At 45.5% G+C, this 22,566-nt stretch overlaps 1 protein-coding gene across 3 annotated transcripts; it reads left to right on the forward strand.

The window, feature by feature from the left end:
* The first annotated feature begins 593 nt into the window (after positions 1-593).
* LOC120456895 (protein PF14_0175) lies at positions 594-22,533 on the forward strand. 3 transcript variants are annotated; one of them, XM_039643997.1, is made up of 13 exons: positions 594-1,461; positions 3,440-3,778; positions 9,492-10,001; positions 10,865-11,048; positions 12,235-12,417; positions 12,490-13,839; positions 14,000-14,474; positions 14,542-14,844; positions 19,039-19,600; positions 20,365-20,776; positions 20,879-21,127; positions 21,208-21,404; positions 21,473-22,533. In XM_039643997.1, exons 1-13 carry the CDS (start codon positions 596-598, stop codon positions 21,897-21,899), a joined length of 6,057 nt encoding a protein of 2,018 aa, XP_039499931.1. In that variant the 5' UTR covers positions 594-595; the 3' UTR covers positions 21,900-22,533. The 3 variants fall into 3 exon arrangements, with proteins under 3 accessions (XP_039499931.1, XP_039499928.1, XP_039499929.1); XM_039643994.1 differs by lacking the exon at positions 9,492-10,001 and having other exon boundaries at positions 21,196-21,404; XM_039643995.2 differs by lacking the exon at positions 9,492-10,001.
* Positions 22,534-22,566: the final 33 nt, after the last annotated feature.

Raw genomic sequence — 22,566 nt, forward strand, 5'->3', positions numbered from 1 at the left:
TAAATTAAAGTAAATCTAAACTAGAGATTGGCCACATTTTCGTTGCGTGTAGCTGCGGCAACAGTGGCAGCAACGCGCGGCAATATCGGCAAACAAAGCGGCACCAACAACACCAGCAACCCCAACAAAACAGCCCATAATCGCAATTACAATAACAAAAACATTAGCATCAACAGCAACATCAGCAAAAACAATAACAAAAAAAAACAATAACAATAACAATAACAGAAACAGAAACAGAAAAGAGCAGCAGCAACTGAAAACTCTTAATCATGAGTGGCGTTTGGCTGGCAGCGCAGCTGGCGCAACTTTTTTGCATAGGAACCCGACTGACTGCGGATTTTGAGTTTGTATCTTTTTTGGCCAGCGAACATTTGCGTCGCCGGCGTCACGGAGCGCGGACGCGACAAACGCGACATTGCCGAGCGGAAACCGGAAGACGAGCGGTGGGGATTCGGAAAAATCACAAAACAGAAACAGAAACAGAAACAGAACAAAATCAACAAGTGCGCGGAAGTCAGGGGGACTTTCAGAACTTACAGAACATATAGAACCATCAAGCAGCAGAGGGAACAAACCACGAACAACGCAACCAATGGCCAGTTGTGCGCCGGTGATCGTGTGGAACGGTGCTCAGTTTACGGCCAGCAGCAGGGAGCTGGAGCAGCTGCGTCGCGATTACGGTCTGGATGCGCGAATGTTGGAGGCGACACTGGTGCCGCGATATAAACGCCACAAGCCGCAGGCAGCGGCACGCAATGATCACGTGCGCGTGACCAAGGAGCAGCAATCGGATTGGATACTCAAGCAGGATCGCAGCACCAACGTCAGCCAGGTGAACTTCCATCCCTGGGCGGGTGCCCACTTCGACTTGGTGCCGTGGCGTCGCACGCGTTCCGCATTGGATTTGACCGCTGTGGAGGATTACAATCACGGCCTGCACGATCCCAAGTCGCTGAAGGGTCTGGAGAAATTGGAGCTGAGACAGCAGCGCCGAAGGCTACAGCGCGCCAGATCAACGCATCAGGGTCTCCGGCGTTTGGTGCGCGTCCGCCTGATCTTCTCCATCGAGCTGCGGCACAAGCGGATGGAGGTGCTACGGAAAAGTGCGCTGCCCGTCCGGGTTTTCGAGCAGCGATTCGCGCTCTCGGAAAACGAGAGCGCCGCCTACGAGCGCATCCTGCTGGACGCCAATGCGGGCGTGGACCAGCACGTGGGCTACTTCAGCCGCAGGCAATTGGTGCCATCCAGCCAGGAGTCCAACGAGGAGTTGGTCGTGGACTTTGCCAGCGAAACGGAGGCGGATGAGAAGGCCGACGACGAGCAGCTGGAAAAGGAGGAGGAGGAGGCCCAGTATGCCACAATAGCGCCAGCGGAAAAGGGAGGCAGTGCAGCAGTGACCGCCAAGGAATCTGGTCAGGTGCCATGCGTCAAGTGCCGCGAGATTGCCGTCAAATTGAGGTAAAAGAAATCGCCATAAAAAACAAACAAAACGGCAAACCAGAACACAAATTAGCCACAAAAATAGACGAGCGCCGAAATCAATTAGTTACAGTAATGTGCCGATAAAAACTACGTGACGAAAGTTAAAATAATTTTAAAATAATTTGGGAGTGCAAGAAATCTCAATTTACTGACTCTTTTAGTGTCACATTTTTTTTTGAGTGCTACAACAAATTTTTGTTATGAGTGCAAACTGTAAAAAAAGCTATGAAAATGCGTGTTATAATTTAAATAGTCGACAAAATCAGGAATAGGTGTATGATTTATAGTGGTTGCCAATCGGATTATGTGCGAACTCTCAGATCGAAAGCAGAATGCAAATTTCCCACCAACTTTCCGGCTTTCCCATTCCACAAAAAGCCACAGATCTCCAATGAGTATAATTTCTTAAATGATTATTTTCTTCCGTTCTCCGTTCTTCCACTTTTTCCGAGCTTTGACTATGCCCTTCCTCTCCAATACATATTTACTTAACTATTTATGCCTTTGTTTTGATGCCCGATGAAAGATGAATAGAAACATACTTCAAAGTCTGTAGATTATTAAACTATTTGCAGCTTGCCTTGAAAGCTTTGTAATTTTGCCTTTTAAATTACAGTATTAACCGCATGGATGCGTTTGCTATACTCATTAGTTAAGATACTACAAATATTTCGTATGTAGGAGCACTGAGCAAATACATTTTTTAAATAGCTGCACGAATCAATAAATAAATTTGTTTAAAAGCAGACAAGTTATATATATATATTATACATTACTAGTTTCACCTTAAAACTAAGTATTTACTTTCGGCTTACTTGCATTATATCACAAACCAGAGATCAGATGAAGCCAGAAAACGGTGGTCACCTCTTAACACCCTTAAAGATCATAATTTTCTTAACCCCCTTTGCCAGTTCAGTTGACCAACTGGCCTGTAATGCTATTGCCAAATCGCTTATTTCACTTTTTTCTTTCTCAGCTAAATGTTTGTGGGTTTTTGCCGGATTTTGTTAGCTTTGTTGGCTTTGTGGTTTTTGTGGGTTTTCGTGGGTTTTGCGGGTTTCATGGGTTTGGTGGCACCTGCCCTGTTTTGTTGACACCTGCTACCGGCCCGCTTCCATTTTCCATTTGGCATTTGTTGTGCGGCGATGCCAGCGTTGATGCAATAAACTGGAAGAAAGTGTCGTCTTCGCGGCTTTCTGTTTCTTTTTGTTGCCACAAGTGGAAAGCAGCGACAAACGAGATCCATCCACAAATGCCCGGTATTTTCGCATTTTAATGCTGGCGGCGCTGCTTCTCAGCTTTCAATTAATATGTCGCCGTGTATATTGTTTCTCTTAGCATTATCATTATGATTGTGATTGTGATTGTTTGTTTGTGCCGCGGAAACGGCAATCAGATGAGTCAGCAGCAGACTTGACCTGGTTTAGTGATTCGGAAAAGGGCACCCAGTGTATCCAAGTGCAGCCCGAGATGCGCAAACAGATGCCATCAAAATTAATCACCATCACTTACCCAGGCCAATTAATTAATTAAAAGCAGTGCCTAAATGGCTGCCAAACAAATAATTTAATAACAATGTACATTTTTTCTGGGCTTTATCGAACATGCGACCACTTCGCAACAAAAGTCACTGGATGTTAGTAAAAAAAGAAAAGTGTAAAATGAATTTCAGGGATATTTCATAAATAATGTGCTTTAAAATTGTATTGTTTTCCCAAGTTCGTGTCTTAAGTCTTTAGCGTAGTTCGTAAGTTTGTGACTTGAGTCATTTGTTTGGCGTGCAGAAAAGTGTGCTGCATTTGGTGATAAAAAGCAAGCTTAAAAGTATGCAATACTTTCTGTAATGAAATTATTAAGTTGCTCTTTATAATTAGGCTAGTAAATGATTATTGTTATGTTGTTATCTACAAAATGGTAAATTAAACTATCGAAATTTATCTCGTTCCTGCAGAACCATAAACGATTATGCGCTCAACTCGAATCTGCACCTAAGCCACAACAACAAACTGAACAATCTGCACAGCAACAAGCTCCTCCACAGCAACCAAAGCCACAGCAGCAGCCTCAATCCGAGCATAAGGATGCACTCCCACCAGCTGGACTCCTACCTCGGCGGAGTGGGCGGCATGATGAACCTGGGCGGCATGGGCCAAGTGGGCCAGTTGCACCATCCGGGGAGCGTTTCCGGCAGCGAAAGACCCAACGGAGGAGCATTGGCCCTCCACTATGCCGCCGCGCGTGGCTGCCTCGATTGCGTCCAACTGCTGGTCGCCGCATCCGTGGATATTTGGTAAGTGGATGAGCACCTGTCCCCAAGTTTATGATGACCAAAAGTTGCATCGCGTTTTGTGCTGCGGGGTGAAAGCGTTTTTCACCAGCCGTTCTTTGTTTTTATGTGTCGGGGAAATCGCACGACGATCGATGGCTTCACTTTGTGTTTTATTTTTTCCGCCATTTGTCTGCATTTCCATGCGATGCGGTTTCTTTCCACTTACCTGCGACAATTATTCTCATTAGTTGCTTCTTATCTGATTTGATTAGTTTAAGATCTAAAAGAAGTGGCTTACTAGCTGTGGAAAATGTTGCAACTGCACATAGACTTGGTCATAAAAGCCATTGCTAAACGTATAATTGTGGGTATTTCAGTGCTTTCAAAACAAAATTATGTGTAATAGAGAAAAACTGCAAATTCATGTATATATATATTTGGAGAATTGGTAATCAGCATTTTTCCAAAACAAATTGATTTTTTACTGGATTATAGAGTGTTTCCAGTAGCAACAAATATAGCATTAAAAGAACTTTATTGTTCGTTTAATCTGCTCCATTTATTGCCCTAATGTAATAATTATTTAAATGGAAGCATTCAAGTGTATTGAGCCTCTGTAACGATCTGATTACCATAAACTGACTGAATACACGATGAAGTCGATTTGAGAACTTATTACGAATTATCCACCTGAAGAGCTGGGAGCAGGCAATTAAATGCACTAATTAAAACTTATTAGCTCACCCAACAAAGTAGAAAGAATGAAGGCGAGTGGGTAAAAACAAGGAAAGGCAAGGAAAACCTGGCGAATATGTTGGAAAACATGGAAAACTTGGAAAAACAGCCCGCCAAGTGGGTTAGCGATCCGTGGCCAGCGTTTGATTCACCTAAATTCCTGTGCCCCAACAGCAGCACGCGTCCAAAGCTGATTCATTTAATTGGGAAATGCGAATGGGACTCCAACTGGCCAAGGCGAGCCAGCCAAGCGAGATGCACTCCATCCTCTGCACTCCCTGTCTCCCATCCCATCCTATTCCATTTGATCCCCCCAAGCCATCCAATGCAATCGAGTCCAGGCCAGGTTTGGTTCCATCGTGTGCTATTTTCAATTGGAGTCAAACTGGAAAACTCACAGCCTCACAAAGCACCGTTGCAACGAGTTTTCCTCACTCGTTGCCACAAAGTGGAGCAACTCCGCACTGACTGGCCAAGGAATCAGAATCGCACTCAGAATCACAATCGGAATCGGAGTCGGAGTTGTAGTTGGAGTTGGAGTTGGAATCAGTGCCACTGCCTGATCCCCACTTCCCGCGATCCTCACCAGCAAAATTCATATTTACAGAGCGCCAAGGCAGATCAATTGACATGACAACTGACATGGCGACACAGAAAAGAACGAGAGATGAGAACGAGGGCGGCTCTGAATATAAATCTTATAAATAATAATAATATAATAAATAATAATATGGTAGAAATTTTTGTATTATCAAGCTTAAAAATATTTTATTACTAAACAAACAAAGGCTCCTAAGTACTGACTACTTAATCACTAGATATTATTTCTATCATCATTCCATGCCTAAACTAGTATATTTGAGTATCAGCACACATAAAGTGAAACCAGAAGTTAATTGCCTTACGAACTTTTCAACCCACCCTCGTCACAAACCGTTTGATAGTTTTGCGTACAGAGACACTGCGATGCAAACAGCTGGTGCTTCTGGTATCAACGCTGCAAAGAAGAAAGCGAGGGCAGTTTAATGACTTTCTGTGAGGAATAACATGAAAATACTTAATGTGCAGTTAAAAGTTTAATTTAAGGTGCTAAGTGTGAAAAAGCTGAAACTATGTTCAAATTCTAAAGATATATTTATATTATTATTATTTTTGTTAGGCAATAAACTTACTGTTATGCTCTTGTAAATTACATTTAAATTACATTAAATTACAACTTGCCAAAGAAATTAATTATGAAGGCTCAGGAACTTGAGAGTGTGAAATATAGTTTGTAATATTTTTAGGGGGCGTCACTGTTAAATGGCACCTACTGCCAGCTGACACCTGTTAAGCTTTCGATCCGCCCTCGCCACTGGCCATTTGATAATAATGCGTATGGCGACAGCTCGGTGTCGAGCTACCTGGTTTGCCCCCGCCACGCCCCCTCCTCCGTCTCCAGAAGAAGAGCAAGCCGATGAAGAAGAAGCAGAAGAGCAGAAGAGGAAGAGGAAGAAGTGGAGGGAGCACCACCACCACCACCAGTGGTTCGCGGTGGCCACTCGATGGCGCTTGGCGTTCGGTGGTGCTGGCTATTCGCGTTTGGCTAGTCGAGGCGAACGGTGCTTTCGTTCGTGGGTCTTGTATCGCATCGGTCTTATATAGCATAATATAGCGTATAGCATATATATTTCAAACAAATATACATATATGCAGTGATCGTTGGTGTTAAAGTTGTTACCGTTTACCAGCGACCGTTATGCAGCAGCAGCAGCAGCAGCAACACGCGGCCATGGAATGAATTTGAATTTTGATTTCAATGGTGAAGTTAGTGCGGTTTCTTTGTGAAGCTCGATGCATCAGCGCGGCCACGCCCCCGCGACTGTCCGTTGGTCAGCCCGCAGCAGCAGCAGCAGCAGTAGCAGCAGCATCAGTAGCCGCAACAGCAGCAGCAGCCGCATCAGCAACAACAGCAACAACAGCAACAGCAGCAGCAGCAACGGCAGACAAAATTTCGCGCTTCAAAGTATCTCAAATGCAGTTAACGAATCGGAACGCGAATTAATTAACAGTTTCAGTGTACCAAAGAACTGCAAGGCGCACAAGCAGCTGAAGCAACAGCAACAGCAACATCACCATCTTAACCATCTTCACCCCGCAAACAGTAGCCACAACATTTGGCTTAATGCCCAAGCCAGCAGCAACATCCGCAGCAGCAGCAGCCGCAGCAACCGCAACCATGAAAAGGTAGCCACGGCTGCTTTTGGCCAACATTCAGTTGCCACTAATCGATTGGCCAAGGCAGCGAGTGTATATCAATTGGCCACCGGGACGCCAAGGATGCCGTGCTAAGCCAATACGTTTCTTTTTTTTTGCCAGTGTGTTCGAGTGCGGAATTAAATGCTCTAAAATATATATATGCGTTCAGTTGTGAGTGCTTGTGCTTGGTCTTAAAACAGACTTAAATAGTCACTTAAAACGTGGACTGTGTTTAATGATCATTTCAAAAACCAATAAATATATTCACAAATGCAGCTTGTCAGTACATGGAAATAGTAACAGTAGCAATTGTAATGTATTATAATTAGAAGAACCATCTAGTAGAGCAAATAAGTTAATTCAAGCTCGCTGGATCTTTGAACATATTAAATACATTACGCTGGACTGTGATTAAGCATCTTGACTCGACAAATAATGCTTATAAAAACTAGAAACTAAATCAACAAATATCTTCTATAGAAATGAACTTTATAAAAGGGGAGTTATCAATCCAAGCTCAAAATAGTATAGAACAGAACATTTATATTTAACATATTTCTATGTAGGTTATAGTTGCCGAAATAAGCATACACTTTCTTAGGATTATTAGAACTATGCTCTTATAGAACCTCTTAAGAGAACCCAGAAAAATCTTGATAATTGCTGGAGAATTCAAATCGAGAAGCGGCACTTACTGCCCACATTTGCAGGGGAAATCACTTGAATGTATCCACTAATCGCTGCGTAATACAAACTTTGGCTATTGTAACTTTGTATCTGTATCTGTATCTGTATCTGTATCTGTATCTGTATCTGTATCAGTATCTGCATCTGTATCTTTGTATCTCTTCATCTGCCTGGGCTCTTTTTGTGTCACTCGCATGTCTATCATTCTGCATTCTCTCGGCGATGGGCAATCGACGAGTCTGGATTGTGGATCGCCAATTGTTGATCGTCCATCAATGGATTCGAGCACGCAAATGTTCAATTAAATAAACGAGTCTATAACTGTCAACTGGCATTTCTAACGAGGCTCCTGCTTCGCCTCAATTATTTCGCTTTTTAATTCCACTTGCTGCCTCGGCCCCCAGACACATTAAATAAATTAAAAAATAATTATTAAATTGCAAATAGTGAGAAACAAGACAAGGAGGCCAAACACAAAAACAAAAAACAGCAAAGAGGAAAAAAATTGGCAATATATATATATATAGAGATATATGTTTCGTACTGTATTTTCACCTACTAAAGAAGCCACAACACACGAAAAATAAATGGCGGTATGGAGTGGATAAAGATGAAAAATCAACTTTAATTGGTTTACAATTCATTTCTAAGCGAGAAAAGCTGGAAAATGTAACAAGTAGTCCGAAGTCGGACGAAGAAAGCTAACTCCGCCGCCGTGCGCAATATCCATGAAGTCGTAAGCCAGTTGACTAAGTGAACAGATACTAGTATCCGTACCCATATACCCATCACCATCACCATCACCATCCCCATCATCATCATCATCATCATCGCCTCCGACGCCTCCGTTCGGCCTGCGAATCTTCTGGAGCTCAGGGGGCGAAAGCACAGTGGTACCACTCACTGTCTCCATGGCATCCATGAAGTTCTGCTGCCTGATTTATTGCTCTAGTATATGGAGTAGACAATTAAATGATACCCAAAGTTGGCTAACGATTTTCCAGCCTCAGCCTGTTAGGCAATTGGGAGTGGGAAACGGCTGACCAAGTGTATGCTGGCGTTTTGCTGGCCTGTAATTTTGGCGCTGGCCAAATTGGCGTGATCACGGTGATCAGTGGCCATTATAATACAACCGTTGGATGGGGCCCACTCCCACTCTTGCCCCACTGTGGCATGAGGAAAGCCAGGCCAAGCCAACTAAACGGTAACACCAGCAACACCAGCAACATCTACACGAGTGGCAGACGCCAAGACAAGTGCAGACTTTAGACTGGGAGTCAGGCGTAACTACTCGTGGAGAGAAACCTCCTCCCCTCGACTGTGTTTCTGTACCCAGTCTGTTTGTTTCGCTTTTAGGCGTTAATTTCACCTAAAAAAAAGTTATATAGATGTGAGGCAAGAAGCATAAGCATAAGATCGAGCATCGAGCATAGAGCATAGAGCATCGAGGGTTTAATCACAGCCCAGACATCGCAGCGAGCTGTCGGAATAATGCCGACTTTCGGTTTCAGCTACTCAGCATACTCGTATGTGATCCATAAAGAAATTGTACAAATCGAGTGGAAAACAAAAGACTGCAGCCAAAAACTTGCTATGCAAATGCAAGGCATTTAAGTGATTTTTCCTAAACCAGTTCCATAAATCGAACTCATTTTTTTTTCCCCCCCGTGCCTGTTAGTGTGTGTGTGTGTGTGTTTGTGTAACGGTACAAGGAAAATCAAAGCTACACACGAAAACCGGAAAATATTTAAAGTCCGGTGACAAACGAAAGTAAAAACTGAAAACTGAAGTTTCGAACGTGAACGGAACGGTAAGCCCAGGCGAATAAATTACAGTTCACCCAATCAAAAGAAAATATTCAATAAACAAAAAAAAAAACACCAGCGCACCACAAGCACTGCCAATTCGAACCCATCAAAATAAGAATCAATATAAATATATATGTATATAGTATATACATATATGTTAGAGGCAAAGGACCCACTCAAACACACACCACCCCCCTTTCACCTGACCAGCAAAACCAGTCCACTTCCTCATCGTCACCAACCACCTCCTCCTCCTCCTCCGCCAGCTACTTCTCCACGATCAACGTTAAGAAGGGCCTCCTGGGCCGCATGACCACAAGTCTGACCTCCTACCGCCGCAGCAAGCAGAAGTCCAAGTCCAACAATGACATCCACACCATCATCGCCACCGAGGTGGTGACGGCCACCATTCTCAGCAGCAGCGTCCACAGCAGCAGCACAGGATCGGAGCTCGAGGACGGCGGCCAGGGCCACACCAGCCTCATCGAGGAGCCAGCTGCCCAGGAGCGCAGCAGCGAGCAGCAGGAACATCAGCATCAGCATCAACATCAGCTTCAGCTTCAGCACGCCAAGGATCCACCAGCACAAACGGAGATGAACCACCACCCGCACCCGCACTCGCACTCGCACCACCAGCGCAAGTCCGCCGTGGAGGTGGTGCGCCAGCAGATGGAGGACGACGGCGGGGATCAGGACTCCAACGAGGATGACGAGGCCACGCCCATGATGAGCGGCGCGGGGCGCAAGGAGCAGAACAACCGACGCAGCGTCGTTAGGTGCGAAATCCCTGAAAGAGAAACCGATGCTCTCAAGTGATACTCTAATCTATTTGTTGGAGTTTCAAGAACAGAAAACACTTTTCTTATATAGAATGAAAAATACAGGTCATGTGGTATAGTCTGGGGTTAAATTATATTATTAATTACATTCTCTTTGCTATCAGTAATAATCTGTATTACAATTGTGCACTTGAACTTGCTTTCAAATTTCATTTATATGGATGCTTAAAATGACTCATGATCTCAGTAATCATGTACTCATATATCCATTATATCGATTATTGGGTTTAAATAACTCATTGATATTTTTAAAATGTTTACAATAAATATGGCTTTAGTTGGTTTAAAGCGATTAACATTTCGTTTAAACTACACATTTCAAAGAGGCCTATAGAGTTTGACATAATCTCGGAATTTGTTACCCAATTCCGATCAATGGCAGTCCACATTTGATGTTGATGCGATTATAGTCCGCTGAACAGCGTGACAAATCGCTGTGTAGCTTTTCCCACACATTCTCTTCAAAGATTACCATTTCCATTGGCGGTGCAGTTGATTAATCTCTGCCTACCATCGACCATCTCTTTGTAATCGATCGATCAATGATATTCCGCAATAAAAACGGGTGGAAAACCGGTCAAAGAAGAGGAAAATGCTGACTAGAGATTTTCCACTGACCCAGTGCGTTTCCATCGATTAACTGCAGTTAGATATAGCATACAACTCTGCCTTCGAATTGAGAACACTTTTAGCTATTTCGGTGCAACTTTTTGTTCATTAAGTCAAGCCATATATTAAAGCACCTAATTGGATGACAAGTAATGAGTATATATGTTTTTTTTTTATCCGCCGGATTGCAGCGCCAATACGCAAATGGACAACGATGTCACGCCCGTTTACCTGGCGGCGCAGGAGGGCCACTTGGAGGTGCTCAAGTTTCTGGTGCTCGAGGCCGGCGGCTCTTTGTACGTCCGTGCACGCGATGGTATGGCACCGATCCATGCCGCTTCACAAATGGGCTGCTTGGATTGCCTCAAATGGATGGTGAGTAGTGGCTAGTTGCTGGGTTGCTCCGCTTCAAATTCGGCCTTTTAATCCGATCTGCAAGCTGCTAACTTGGCTGGCCAACTTGGCCAACTGCAGCCGGCAATGCGGGTCAATTGCAGAGTTGAGTGCATTGGCAGAAAATGCATGTTGCAATTGGGATTGCACTAAACAAGAACAATAAATAGAAAGGGTTGCATTCTGGGGATTTTAAATATTTCATATTTTATAATATCAACCGATTTTTAAGTAGGAATTTATAAGGGTTTTGTATAACTTGTAATGATCTGTAAAGCAAAAAAAATCATTAGCCATATATAATGAACCATCGATATTAGTTCTTTGTGCACAGAGTCATAAATTCATTTTTAATTAGCAATTACCAGGTAGCAAGTTTTTACAGAGTCCCAGAGACAACTTTCTTTGCTTCAGATGTTTAAACTATTATGGGAAAACAGGAACATTGATTGTTCTTAACCCGCATTCATTTTGCTCAGTGCGACTGTGAACCCGTTTCTATTCGCTGATGTCTGTGGGTCCTGTTTTTCAATGGTTTTAACGGGGTTCTCGAGTGGGATTCCCGGCCAGTTTGTCGCCAGGCCAGTGCCATTTATCAATCGGGAAATGCGTCCGATGGAGAAGGAAGCCAGTTGCCAAGTAGCCAAGTTGCCAAGTGTCCAAGTGGCCAAGTGGACAAGTGTCCAAGGAGCGGAGAGAGTGGCTTATGCAAAGCCACAGCTTGCAACGCTGACAATGGCCTCCCAACAAGCAGAATGCAATTTCAAGATCACATCGCCAGCGGCCGTGGAAAACCAAAACCGCCTTTCTAAATTGAACTAAATAGTTTCCATTATAGCCGCAACGCCTGGCGGCTGGCAAACCACTTTCCACATACGCAGTCTGCCTCATACTTAACTGCCGAAAGACATTGATTTGATTTAGTGGACAAGGAGTCTGCATTTCGATGGACAGCGAGGAATGAATACCTCAACATCTTGTCAAGACATCGTGCTCTTAGATAGATTAGCCGTGGCAGTTGTGTTTTTCAAGCTAAAGAGACATTGATGGATCGTTCAGTTTGCTGTGGTTTTTCCACTTATGTACCATTAATTATAGTCAGCTTATAAACATCTTAATGTGTAATACAATTAAATCATTGGATTCCGCGCATGTTTTCGAATTAAAGGTACAAGATCAAGGTGTGGATCCCAATTTGCGAGATGGCGATGGTGCCACGCCCCTGCACTTTGCCGCCTCCCGGGGTCATCTATCCGTAGTCCGTTGGCTGCTCAATCATGGAGCCAAACTATCCCTCGACAAATATGGCAAGTCGCCCATCAACGATGCGGCGGAAAATCAGCAGGTTGAGGTGCGTTTTTCATCTTAGGAAATCTCACATTTTACTTATAAATATATTTATCTACCTCATTTTTTTGTTCAGTGCCTGAACGTCTTGGTGCAGCACGGCACTGCGGTGGACTACAATGGCAAGAGTAGCTCACAGCGCCACAAGTCGCAGCAGCATCTGCAGCACCAGCAGCAGCAGCAACAGCAACAACAGCAGCAGCAGCAGCAACTGCAGCAGCAGCAACACCTGAGCAGCAGCTGCAACTCGAACTCGAATTCCTCGAAGCAGACGAGTCGCAGCAATACGATCAAGTCCAAGTCCTCCTCGACTCTGAGCTCCGACGTGGAGCCATTCTACTTGCATCCACCGGCCATAGCGGGCGGCGGAGCAGGAGGATCGGGAATGGGCTTGGGCATGGGCATGAACATGGGCATGGGCATGGGAATGGGCATGGGCATGGGCATGAGCATGGGAATGGGCATCACGAGGAAGAACAGCGACGCCTTGTACTCGCAGCAATCGAGGAGCTCCTCCGAGAAGTTGTACAACGGTTCGTCCTCATTGGGCGGCAATCCGGGTGGCAACACCTCTTCGGCAGGCGGAGGCCTTGGAGGAGGAGGAGGAGGAGGAGGAGGAGGAGGTGGAGGTGGAGGCGGAGGAGCCCTGCTGCCCAACGATGGCTTGTATGTGAACCCGATGCGGAATGGCGGCATGTACAATACGCCCTCGCCGAATGGCAGCATCTCCGGAGAGTCGTTCTTTCTGCACGATCCGCAGGACATTATCTACAATCGGGTGCGGGATCTGTTCGTGGACTCCGATTGCAGCAGCAGTGTGAAGCAGCATGGCAAGGGCCACGCCCACCCGCTGCTGCAGTCGAAGGCGGGCAACGCAATGACCATCCAGGCGGACGTACATTCCAGTTCCAGCGGCGCGGGCAGCGGCTCCGACGAGTCCGTCTCCATCTCGTCCAGCTTCAACTCGCCCAAGCAGCCGCAGCAGCAGTTGCGCAGCCAGAGCTTCAATCGCCACGGCAGCAGCAGCAACATCAGCAACATGAGCAACATGAGCAACATGAGCAACATGAGCAACATCAGCGCCAGCGGCAACATCAAGAGCAACAACTACAAGCCGCACAAGGGCATGGCCAGCAATCAGAATGGCGGCGGGGATCACGACTACGAGGATATCTATCTGGTGCGTGAGGAGTCTCGCAAGCAGCACCAGCAGCAGCAGCAACACCAGTTGCAGCAGCAACAGCAGCTGCAGCACCAGACCATCCAGCAACAGCAGCAGCAGCAGCAGCAACAGCAACAGCAGCTGCAGCTGCAACACAAGTACAACGTGGGACGCTCCCGGTCGCGGGACAGTGGCTCCCATTCGCGATCGGCCAGCGCCAGTTCCACCAGGAGCACGGACATCGTGCTGCAGTACAGCAATCACGTAAGACTACGATTTGAGTTTATTTGTTGTTGCAACATAACTATAAGCTGGCAAAGTGTATGCCACAAAGTATTTGAAATGCCTGTTAACCTCACCATGCTTTCTTCTTATTAGAAGTTCTTTATTGTAACATAACTTTGATTTCCCTTTGATTTCGCAGCACTTGAACAACAAGCGCAACATGAACAACAGCAGCAACATGAACAACAGCAGCAGCAACATCTCACTGAGCAACAACAATAACAATAACAACAACAACAACAGCCTGCTAAATCGCAATAAATCGCATTCGATTATTGGATTGCACAGCAGCAAATACGAGTCCTCGCTGAAGGACAACTACAGCGCCAAGAACGTGAATCTGAAGAATCAGCTGCTCAACGGCGGCATCAAGAGCGACACCTACGAGAGTGTCTGTCCGCCGGAGGATGTGGCCGAGCGGACCAAGCAGGCGCACAAGAACTCCATGATTCGCAACAATCTGGCGGATGCCCCCAGCAACAACAACAACAATAGCAACAGCAACAACATCAGCGGCAGCAACAACAACATCAGCAGCATGGGCAACATGAATCAGAGCAGCAGGAATCTCAAGCGAGTCTCCTCGGCGCCACCCATGCAAAATCTGGCAGTGGGTTAGTACAGCTGATATAAGAAGATAACTGAGAAAAATTCTAAAAAAATCCTTTACTAATCCTGCAGTTAATGGACCACCTCCACCACCACTGCCACCACCACTGAGGGCACCAGTGCAGCAGCAACGCAGCAACTTGAGCGCCGAGCAGCCGAACAGCATGAGTGGCAGCAATGGCATCTACAAGAAAATGCCGAACCAGGGTGCCACCAATGCCAATGGAGCTCCTCCGCCAGTTCCAGCACCCAATCCTGTGGCGGTGACTGAAGCAGTCGACTCGGATTCGGGACTCGAAGTGGTCGAGGAGCCGAGCTTGAGGCCATCGGAACTGGTGCGCGGCAACCACAATCGCACCATGTCCACCATATCGGGTGAGTTCTTTGTGATTACAGAACTATGATAGTTAAATAGGAAGACGTGTGGTGCCCTAATGGATCTATGATAGTTAAATAGCAAAACGTGTGTTGCCCTAATGGATCTATGATAGTTAAATAGGCAAAGTGTGTTGCCCTAATGGATCTATGATAGTTAAATAGGCAAAGTGTGTTGCCCTAATCTTACTGGTGGCAGTTATCACTCCAGAGCGCAATAATCATTGATTAAGTGATTGATTAAAGTTCCTCAACCGTTTGCCAGGTCTTTGAACCCCATGATTTCTGTGGGTGGTTCTGCATCGTCGATGGCTTGTGACCATTGTGTTCACTGTCCACTTGTCCAGCTTGATTGATCAATTAGGGGAAATTCGCCAGTCATGGGGGGAAAAGTGCCTGTGAAGTGCCCTGCAGTGAATGAAATGACAGAAACGAGTTGCCCGAGGAGAACCTGATCTCCCAGTGGCAGTCGAAGGCTGTCGATTGGATGGGATAATGGTTACATCTTGATTGAAGTGAGCAACTGGCTGTGCGCACAAAGCCATACAATTAATGTCGTCAGCTTGGAAAATATTATGATTGATTAGTGGATTTGTGTATACGCTTACCATTCAGCAAACAATTTCTCCTTATTTAAACAAATGCAGTTTGCAGTTTGGCTTTGGATCAATGCTACTTTATTTTCCTTCCACTACTTTTTGTCACCTTGCAAGAGATGCCTGTGCTCATTAGCTAAAAATGCAAATAGTCGTTTTCCTAGTGGAAAGACAATAACCCCCTCATTATCACACAATAAATATCGGGTATTTACTTAATTGCAAAAATAGGCGTAACTACGCAAGCAAAAAAGAAGAAGCAAGTGAAAAATGCGAATAATACCTGCCATGTTTGACATGTGTTGGCTCCGATTTTCCATTTGTTAATTGCCCATTATGTCCGATGGGGCAGGAGAAAAAATAAATGGAGAGAGAGGCTTTAATTGAGCCAACGTTCGCACGATGAGGCGGCAAAGATCCGTGGAAAATGTGGCCAAAACAAAGAAGTGGAAGTCGGGCTCCGAGCTGGAAAAGTGAAAAAGTGGAAGTGCCAGCGATGAAAACAATCCCAGCCACTTGACTGCCGTACGAGGCACAAGTCATGAGATATGAGCTACACTCCGCGAAACATCTCACTCATTTCCTTTTCAAACTCTTTTCAAAACTTAATTTGTTAAAGTCAAAATTGATTGAGATTAAGCTTTCATGCTGAATATATATTACAGAATAATATATTAAATTAAATCATTAAAGATATAACAAAACATTATTATCCAAAATGCCAAGAAATTTATATAACCTTTCATAGTATTTCCAACTTCATTTAAATTCGATGCGAAATGGGGCTTCTTGATTACAATACACACTGCCAAATTAAATTGCTTGGGAATCGCTGAAGAACAATTACAAATTCGTAAAGCTCCCCCCATTTTTTTTGAGTGCCTCAGCCTACAACGTTGCCAATTGTTAGAGTTAGAGGCCTTCAAAATGTACATACATGTGTATGCCATATACCCACAGTGGACATTTGGGAGACCCGATTCGCGATGAGGAAGCAATTTGGCCACCGACGAGCCACCACCCGCACCACCGCCCACATGGGAGGCACGCCCACTTCGCCTCCGCCGCCCACTTCACCTCCCCCTCCGACTCCACCTCCTGGCAATCGGCTCGTGGATCTTCGCATCTGCCGCCAACTGCGAAACTTTTACCCACGAAAGTGAACGTGTTTCTGCGAAGCGGCCTCACTCGTGTCTCCAATGCGATCCGTCGTCATGGTCTTGGGTGAATAACTTTGGCGATGGCTTGAACCCAGTTCAGGCTGCCAACGGAGCTCGCCCAGGCAACATCGTCGTCACCCGAGTTGAGAGTCGCGACTTTTCCCGTTTTTCCCACTTTTCCGGCCGTCAATATCGCATCGAACATTCTGATAATGTGCTCTGATTGAAGGTGGCAAATACAGAATGAATATGCTGGGCTCGGTTAAGATGCACAAGAATTCGCGCCGGAATTATTTCACGCTCAGCTTCCATCGTTTTGATATATTTCGGTGTAAGTGCTTCCAATCGGAGTTATAAACAATCTCAAAGCTCGTGAAGTGTTTTTATTTTAAATATGTGCCCTTTTGTTGTTTGATTGAGAGGTTTTCCATATTACATTCCTTGATGGCTTTAAAAGAAATACTACAACAAGTGACGTTTGATAACAAGCGAGTTATTTATATTAAACAATTGTCACTTTTGTGTTTCCTGAAGCTTTGTGTACTGTGCAACTTGTTTCGTTTCCAGATAACTTACAATTTGTTTTTAAAAATAAAAGAAGTAAAGTTCTGCAAACAATATTCGGTTTCATCATATTCAAACTAAACTGATATTTATTTTTAAATTTATCCCTTTTATAAAGTTGTTAGCAAACAGTTTCATAAATAACGTAACTATATTGTATTCCTTAATACCTACAGTTGTCTAACACATAAAATTACATTTAATATTTAATGCTAAACATTATCCAATGCCACTTGTAATTGAAAACCTTAAGCATCATTTCCCAAAGCTTTGATATCTGTGATATTATCCAGCTTTAAAGCAAATTTTGTTTGCACTTTGCAAGCCAAACCACTTAAGTAGTCAATTTGAAAAGCGATACTATGAAGACCAGACATTGCACTCGTAAAACTGCAAACGAAACCGAACTGGACATCAACTCCAATTTCGAATTTCACCGCGAACTTGACAAGTACAAGCCGCTTTTTGCTCCGCACAAATTAAAAGATAAAATGTGTGGGGACATGTGGAAAAGTGTGCATTTTGAGTTGTTTTTTTTTTTTTTTTCATATCGATTGAATAAATTCACAATGCAAACTGGCTGGACTCGATTGCGATTGTGGTTTTGGCCATAAGAGTGCAGCAATGAATCTGCCATCGTCTCGGCAAAACCACGTAATGATCGCCGCCGTGGAAACGGGTTACCAAAAGGCCGTGAAAGTTGGTAACCCGATGCGATCGGGTTTAGATGGTGTTTTGGTGTTTTGGCCAATTAACCGGCTGCCTGGAAATTGAATGCAGCGCGCTGACTTCCATGGAAACGGCGGCTAATTCAATTTTTATGGCCATACTCCCACGAAGATGTCGGCGGGGAACTTATGTATATTCTTCCGTGTCTGCAGATATTAATCCAACTATAGATGAGATTTCCCAGGAAGCGCAGCGAGCTTTCCATCGAATCTCAGCTAGATCAAGGGGAACAATATGGAAAGACATTGGCTTGGGGCACTTGAATATTTTTCCCATAATTAGGTTCGCAATCTCTATATCATGTTCTACTCAATCATCGTGTGTGGACTTTTTGGCCACGTTTGCTTATCTGTACTGTAGACTCTTCTTATCACAGACACCCTTAAGTTGGCCCCTTATCGCCAGACATTTTGCCCTGCTATTTGGTCTAGCCTATCCTATAAGATACTCGATTATGGAGAGCTGTAACTGCCATTTGGTTATCATTAACCAACTTAATGAACTTTAACACTTGAGTGTGCGTGGATCTCGATTTGAGATACTGAAGCTTACCTATCAGCTCATATGTATGCCTAAAAATAGCTAAGTTATGAATATGTCAAATGAACAGCAGTTAAAGTTAAGTCAGTGAATGATCGATTTATTAAATAAGTATCTTAGGATATGCTTATTACAGTTCCACTGAGCTCTAATTTCAAATTATTTGCATTCCCATTTGCAGCACTCATTTCCCATTTCTCTCCTCCAAACTTCCATCCAAAAGTAATGCATTTGATTCACTTCTTTACCCAAAAAGTAATTCATTTTATTCACTTCTTTACCCAAAAAGTAATTCATTTGATTCACCTGTGCGAGTGCTCGTATTTTTATATGCAACTGGGTTGCAGCTCCATCTCCATCTCCATCTCCAACTCCGTCTCCTCGCAAATCTCCGTCTGGTGAAAGGCGCCTACGCAGCGATCCATTGTGTTTGTGCCTTTCGTTGTTTCGTAGTTTCGTATTTTGTTGTACTTTTTGTATTTTCCTATTTTCTTAAGCACATTTGCTGTAGTTTATTTGCTGCCTGCTCAAGCTAGCATGACCAGAGTCAGACTGCTGATAACTGCTAACCCACAAAACTCATAAATAAATTGGTTCAATTCCAGCGAACAAGAAAGCCAAGCTGCTCAATGCCAGCAGCACAAATGGCAGCTCCATTGCCGCCGGCTCGGAGGACTCCCACTCCCACTCCCACTCCCACTCCCGATCCGGAGTAGCTGCCAATGCTGCGGCGGCCAATGCCCATTACTATGGCTACTCGGAGGGCGCCAAAAGCCAGAGGAGCAATACCAATGGGAATGGCAATGGGAATGGCAATGGCAATGGAGGTGGCGGCAACTATGCCAGCCATCCCAATCAGCCGCACTACGCGACTGGGCAGCCGCATCAGTATACGCCCAGCCTGTACGGAGGTGGCTCCTCTGCGGAGGATCACTACGAGCTCACCCAGCAGCAGCAGCAGCAGCAGCAGCAGATCTATGGGGAAACCCACTTGGCTGGCGGACAGCGGACGGGCGGACCCAATCTGGTCAACAAGCAGCTGGTGCTGCCTTTTGTGCCGCCCAGTTTTCCCAATAAATCACAAGACGGCGTCACGCATCTCATCAAGCCGTCCGAGTATCTCAAGTCCATCAGCATCGACAAGCGTTCGTGTCCATCCTCCGCCCGGTGAGTAGTACATACACAGTAGCTCTGTTTATCCCCCAATTACCCCCTGTATATGTATGTATATACATATATATCCTCCATCCTCCGACTTTCAATTAGCACATGGCAGCCGATTTAATTTGGCTGAACATCTCGTGCAGCGGCTTTTTATAATTAGTATCGGCGGTACAGTTGCCTCGCCTCAATTAGCCAAAATCCAAACACAAAACAACAACAAAAATAAAAATAAAAAAACATATAAAATAAGATACATGGCTTCAAAGACGCTTGGCTGCCGCTGGCAATTAGCAGCTAGCAGCTGGCTAGATCGCCGTGCTGCGTCACATTTTCCAGCGGGAAAAACGCCAAGGAAAATAAAGCTAGATTTTCATTAACCAACGCAACTAAACTGGATAGCTAAAGCTTGAAGACTGGCAGAGGTAGCCAGCTGCGCAGCACTGGAGCCGAGAGATTCGCCACTTCCTCTGCCGCTCAAGAGTGCATGAAATTTTATGCGTGCCACTTTGCGGCCTGCCACTTTTCTTGCCACAGTTGCCGATGTTGCAGCTGCCACTGCAACTCAGTTGCAATCCGAAGATGATACTGCGCACACGCCACGCCTGGCGCAGGTCCGCTTAACGCTCAACGCCCAGCTCCCATTGGCCACTGACCACTGACCACCACCACCCACACCCATCCCCATCCCATTCCAACTCCAAACTGCCATTTTTCCGAGTGAAAGTAGCCAAGATCTCTCCCTATAATCCAATACTTTTCCCCAACAGCTCCACGGATACGGAGGACTATATGCAGATACAGATCGCCCAGCAGCAGCAGGTGCACCACTCGCAGCTCCACTCGCAGCATCCGCAGTCGCATCCGCACCAGCATCAGCACCAGCACCAGCACCACCCCCATCCGCATCCACATCCGCACCATCCCCACCAGCTGCATGGAATGGGCGAGCAGCCACCGCTGCCGCCACCACCGCCGCCGCTGCCCCATGGCATGTTGCCCCCACAACCGCCGATGGGTCCGCCCATGGGCGTGGCAGGTGGCCAGGATGCCACCATGTCTGGCAAGTCGCACAAGCCGAAGAAGCCGCACGGATCGGCACCCAATAGCCAGGACACGGCCACCAGGAAGCAGCACCAGCCACTCTCGGCCATCTCCATTCAGGATCTGAACAGCGTGCAGGTGAGCAATTGTGATTCAAGGCACAATATTATTGCAAAGGTAATAGTATCTTTGAGGCAATCACTAACTACTATACCCTGTACCCAATCCAATCTCCGCCAGCTGCGACGCACGGACACGCAGAAGGTACCGAAGCCCTACCAGATGCCAGCTCGCAGCCTGAGCATGCAGTGCCTGACCTCCAGCACGGAGACGTATCTCAAGTCCGACCTGATTGCCGAGCTGAAGATCTCCAAGGACATACCGGGCATCAAGAAGATGAAGGTGGAGCAGCAGATGGCCAGCCGAATGGACTCCGAGCACTACATGGAGATCACCAAGCAGTTCTCGGGCAACAACTACGTGGACCAGGTGAGTACTGGCACCAACTGATGCCACCTAAAACCGATGCGAACCGGTGGCTAAGAGGCGGCTCAAAGATCTACTTGCAGATACCGGAACGGGATCAGGCCGGCAATGCCATACCGGACTGGAAGCGCCAGATGATGGCCAAGAAGGCGGCCGAGCGGGCCAAGAAGGACTTTGAGGAGCGCATGGCCCAGGAGGCGGAGTCACGTCGCCTCTCCCAGATTCCCCAGTGGAAGCGGGATCTGTTGGCGCGACGCGAGGAGACGGAGAACAAGCTGAAGTAAGTGGGTGTAGTGGCTAGTGGGGAGTCTCCTGACCCCTGGCCTCAATTGTCTCACCTTCTTCTAGGGCGGCCATCTACACGCCCAAGGTGGAGGAGAACAACCGGGTGGCGGACACCTGGCGGCTGAAGAACCGCGCCATGTCCATCGACAACATCAACATCAATCTGGCCGGCATGGAGCAGCACTACCAGCAGATCCAGTTCCAGCAACAGCAACAGCAACAGCAACATCAACACCAACAGCAGCAGCATCACCTTCAGTTGGGCAACAAGGAGAACCATGGCGATCCCAAGGGCGCTGAGCAGGATCAGGAGCTCGGCAATGGCGGTGGTGGTGGCGTTGTGGGTAACGCTAACTCTGGCGCCGGCGGAGGCCAGGAGCTCGTCGAGCCATCGGAGGGCAGCCAGGGACACGCCGAGGAGGAGGAGGACAACATCATCCCATGGCGCGCCCAGCTGCGCAAGACCAACAGCCGCCTCAGCCTGATCTGATGCATCCACACAACCACACATCCACACAACCACACAACCACAACATACCCAAAAAGATAATGAAATCCAATCTATCAAACGACTCCTAAGCGGTGCATTTTTTTTTTTTTGTTTTTTTTCGATTAACTTAAAGCATGTGCAATTATAAAATTATAATGATCAAGAGAAAGCGTAAATATAAAGCATATACAACCTAAGCCTAAGGTCTAGCTACTTACATTGTACTATATGCATTATCATAACCCGTACTTTTACACCTAATTGTATTCCATGTTTTTTTTGGCCGGCAAAACGTACATATATATTGTTATTCCTAGTGGGCAGTGCAGTATCGCAGTATCGCAAGGCGAATCAAACGTATATATCTAATCTTAGCTGCTGTCCTTGAGTTCTATTTCGGTGTTGTATTTTGTATCATTTCTACTCTCTCTATTAATATACTTATTTTTTTTTTTTGTTTGTGACTCGGCTTGAATTTATTTAGTATTGGCGCATTAATTTAATTGATCGGTTAAGCATTTTTTTATTGTTATTTGTTTTTATATTCGCGGCTCAAACAATATTACTTTTAATTACATACATACATACGAGAATACATACTACACATCTATGAATGAAAAAGCGAACGAATGAATCCAATAAATACATATATATATATATAATTTAA

This window comes from Drosophila santomea, chromosome X (assembly GCF_016746245.2).
Source record: "Drosophila santomea strain STO CAGO 1482 chromosome X, Prin_Dsan_1.1, whole genome shotgun sequence".
Classification (NCBI taxonomy): Eukaryota; Metazoa; Arthropoda; class Insecta; order Diptera; family Drosophilidae; genus Drosophila; species Drosophila santomea.

What these genes read in the sequence shown, in the direction of transcription:
- LOC120456895 (XM_039643997.1), top strand. Translation starts at nt 596, where the DNA reads ATGGCCAGTTGTGCGCCGGTGATCGTGTGGAACGGTGCTCAGTTTACG. An exon ending in CATGCAAAATCTGGCAGTGG is followed by an intron (nt 14,475 to 14,541) that starts GTTAGTACAGCT and finishes CTAATCCTGCAG; the next exon opens with TTAATGGACCACCTCCACCA. An exon ending in TCGTGTCCATCCTCCGCCCG is followed by an intron (nt 19,601 to 20,364) that starts GTGAGTAGTACA and finishes TTTCCCCAACAG; the next exon opens with CTCCACGGATACGGAGGACT.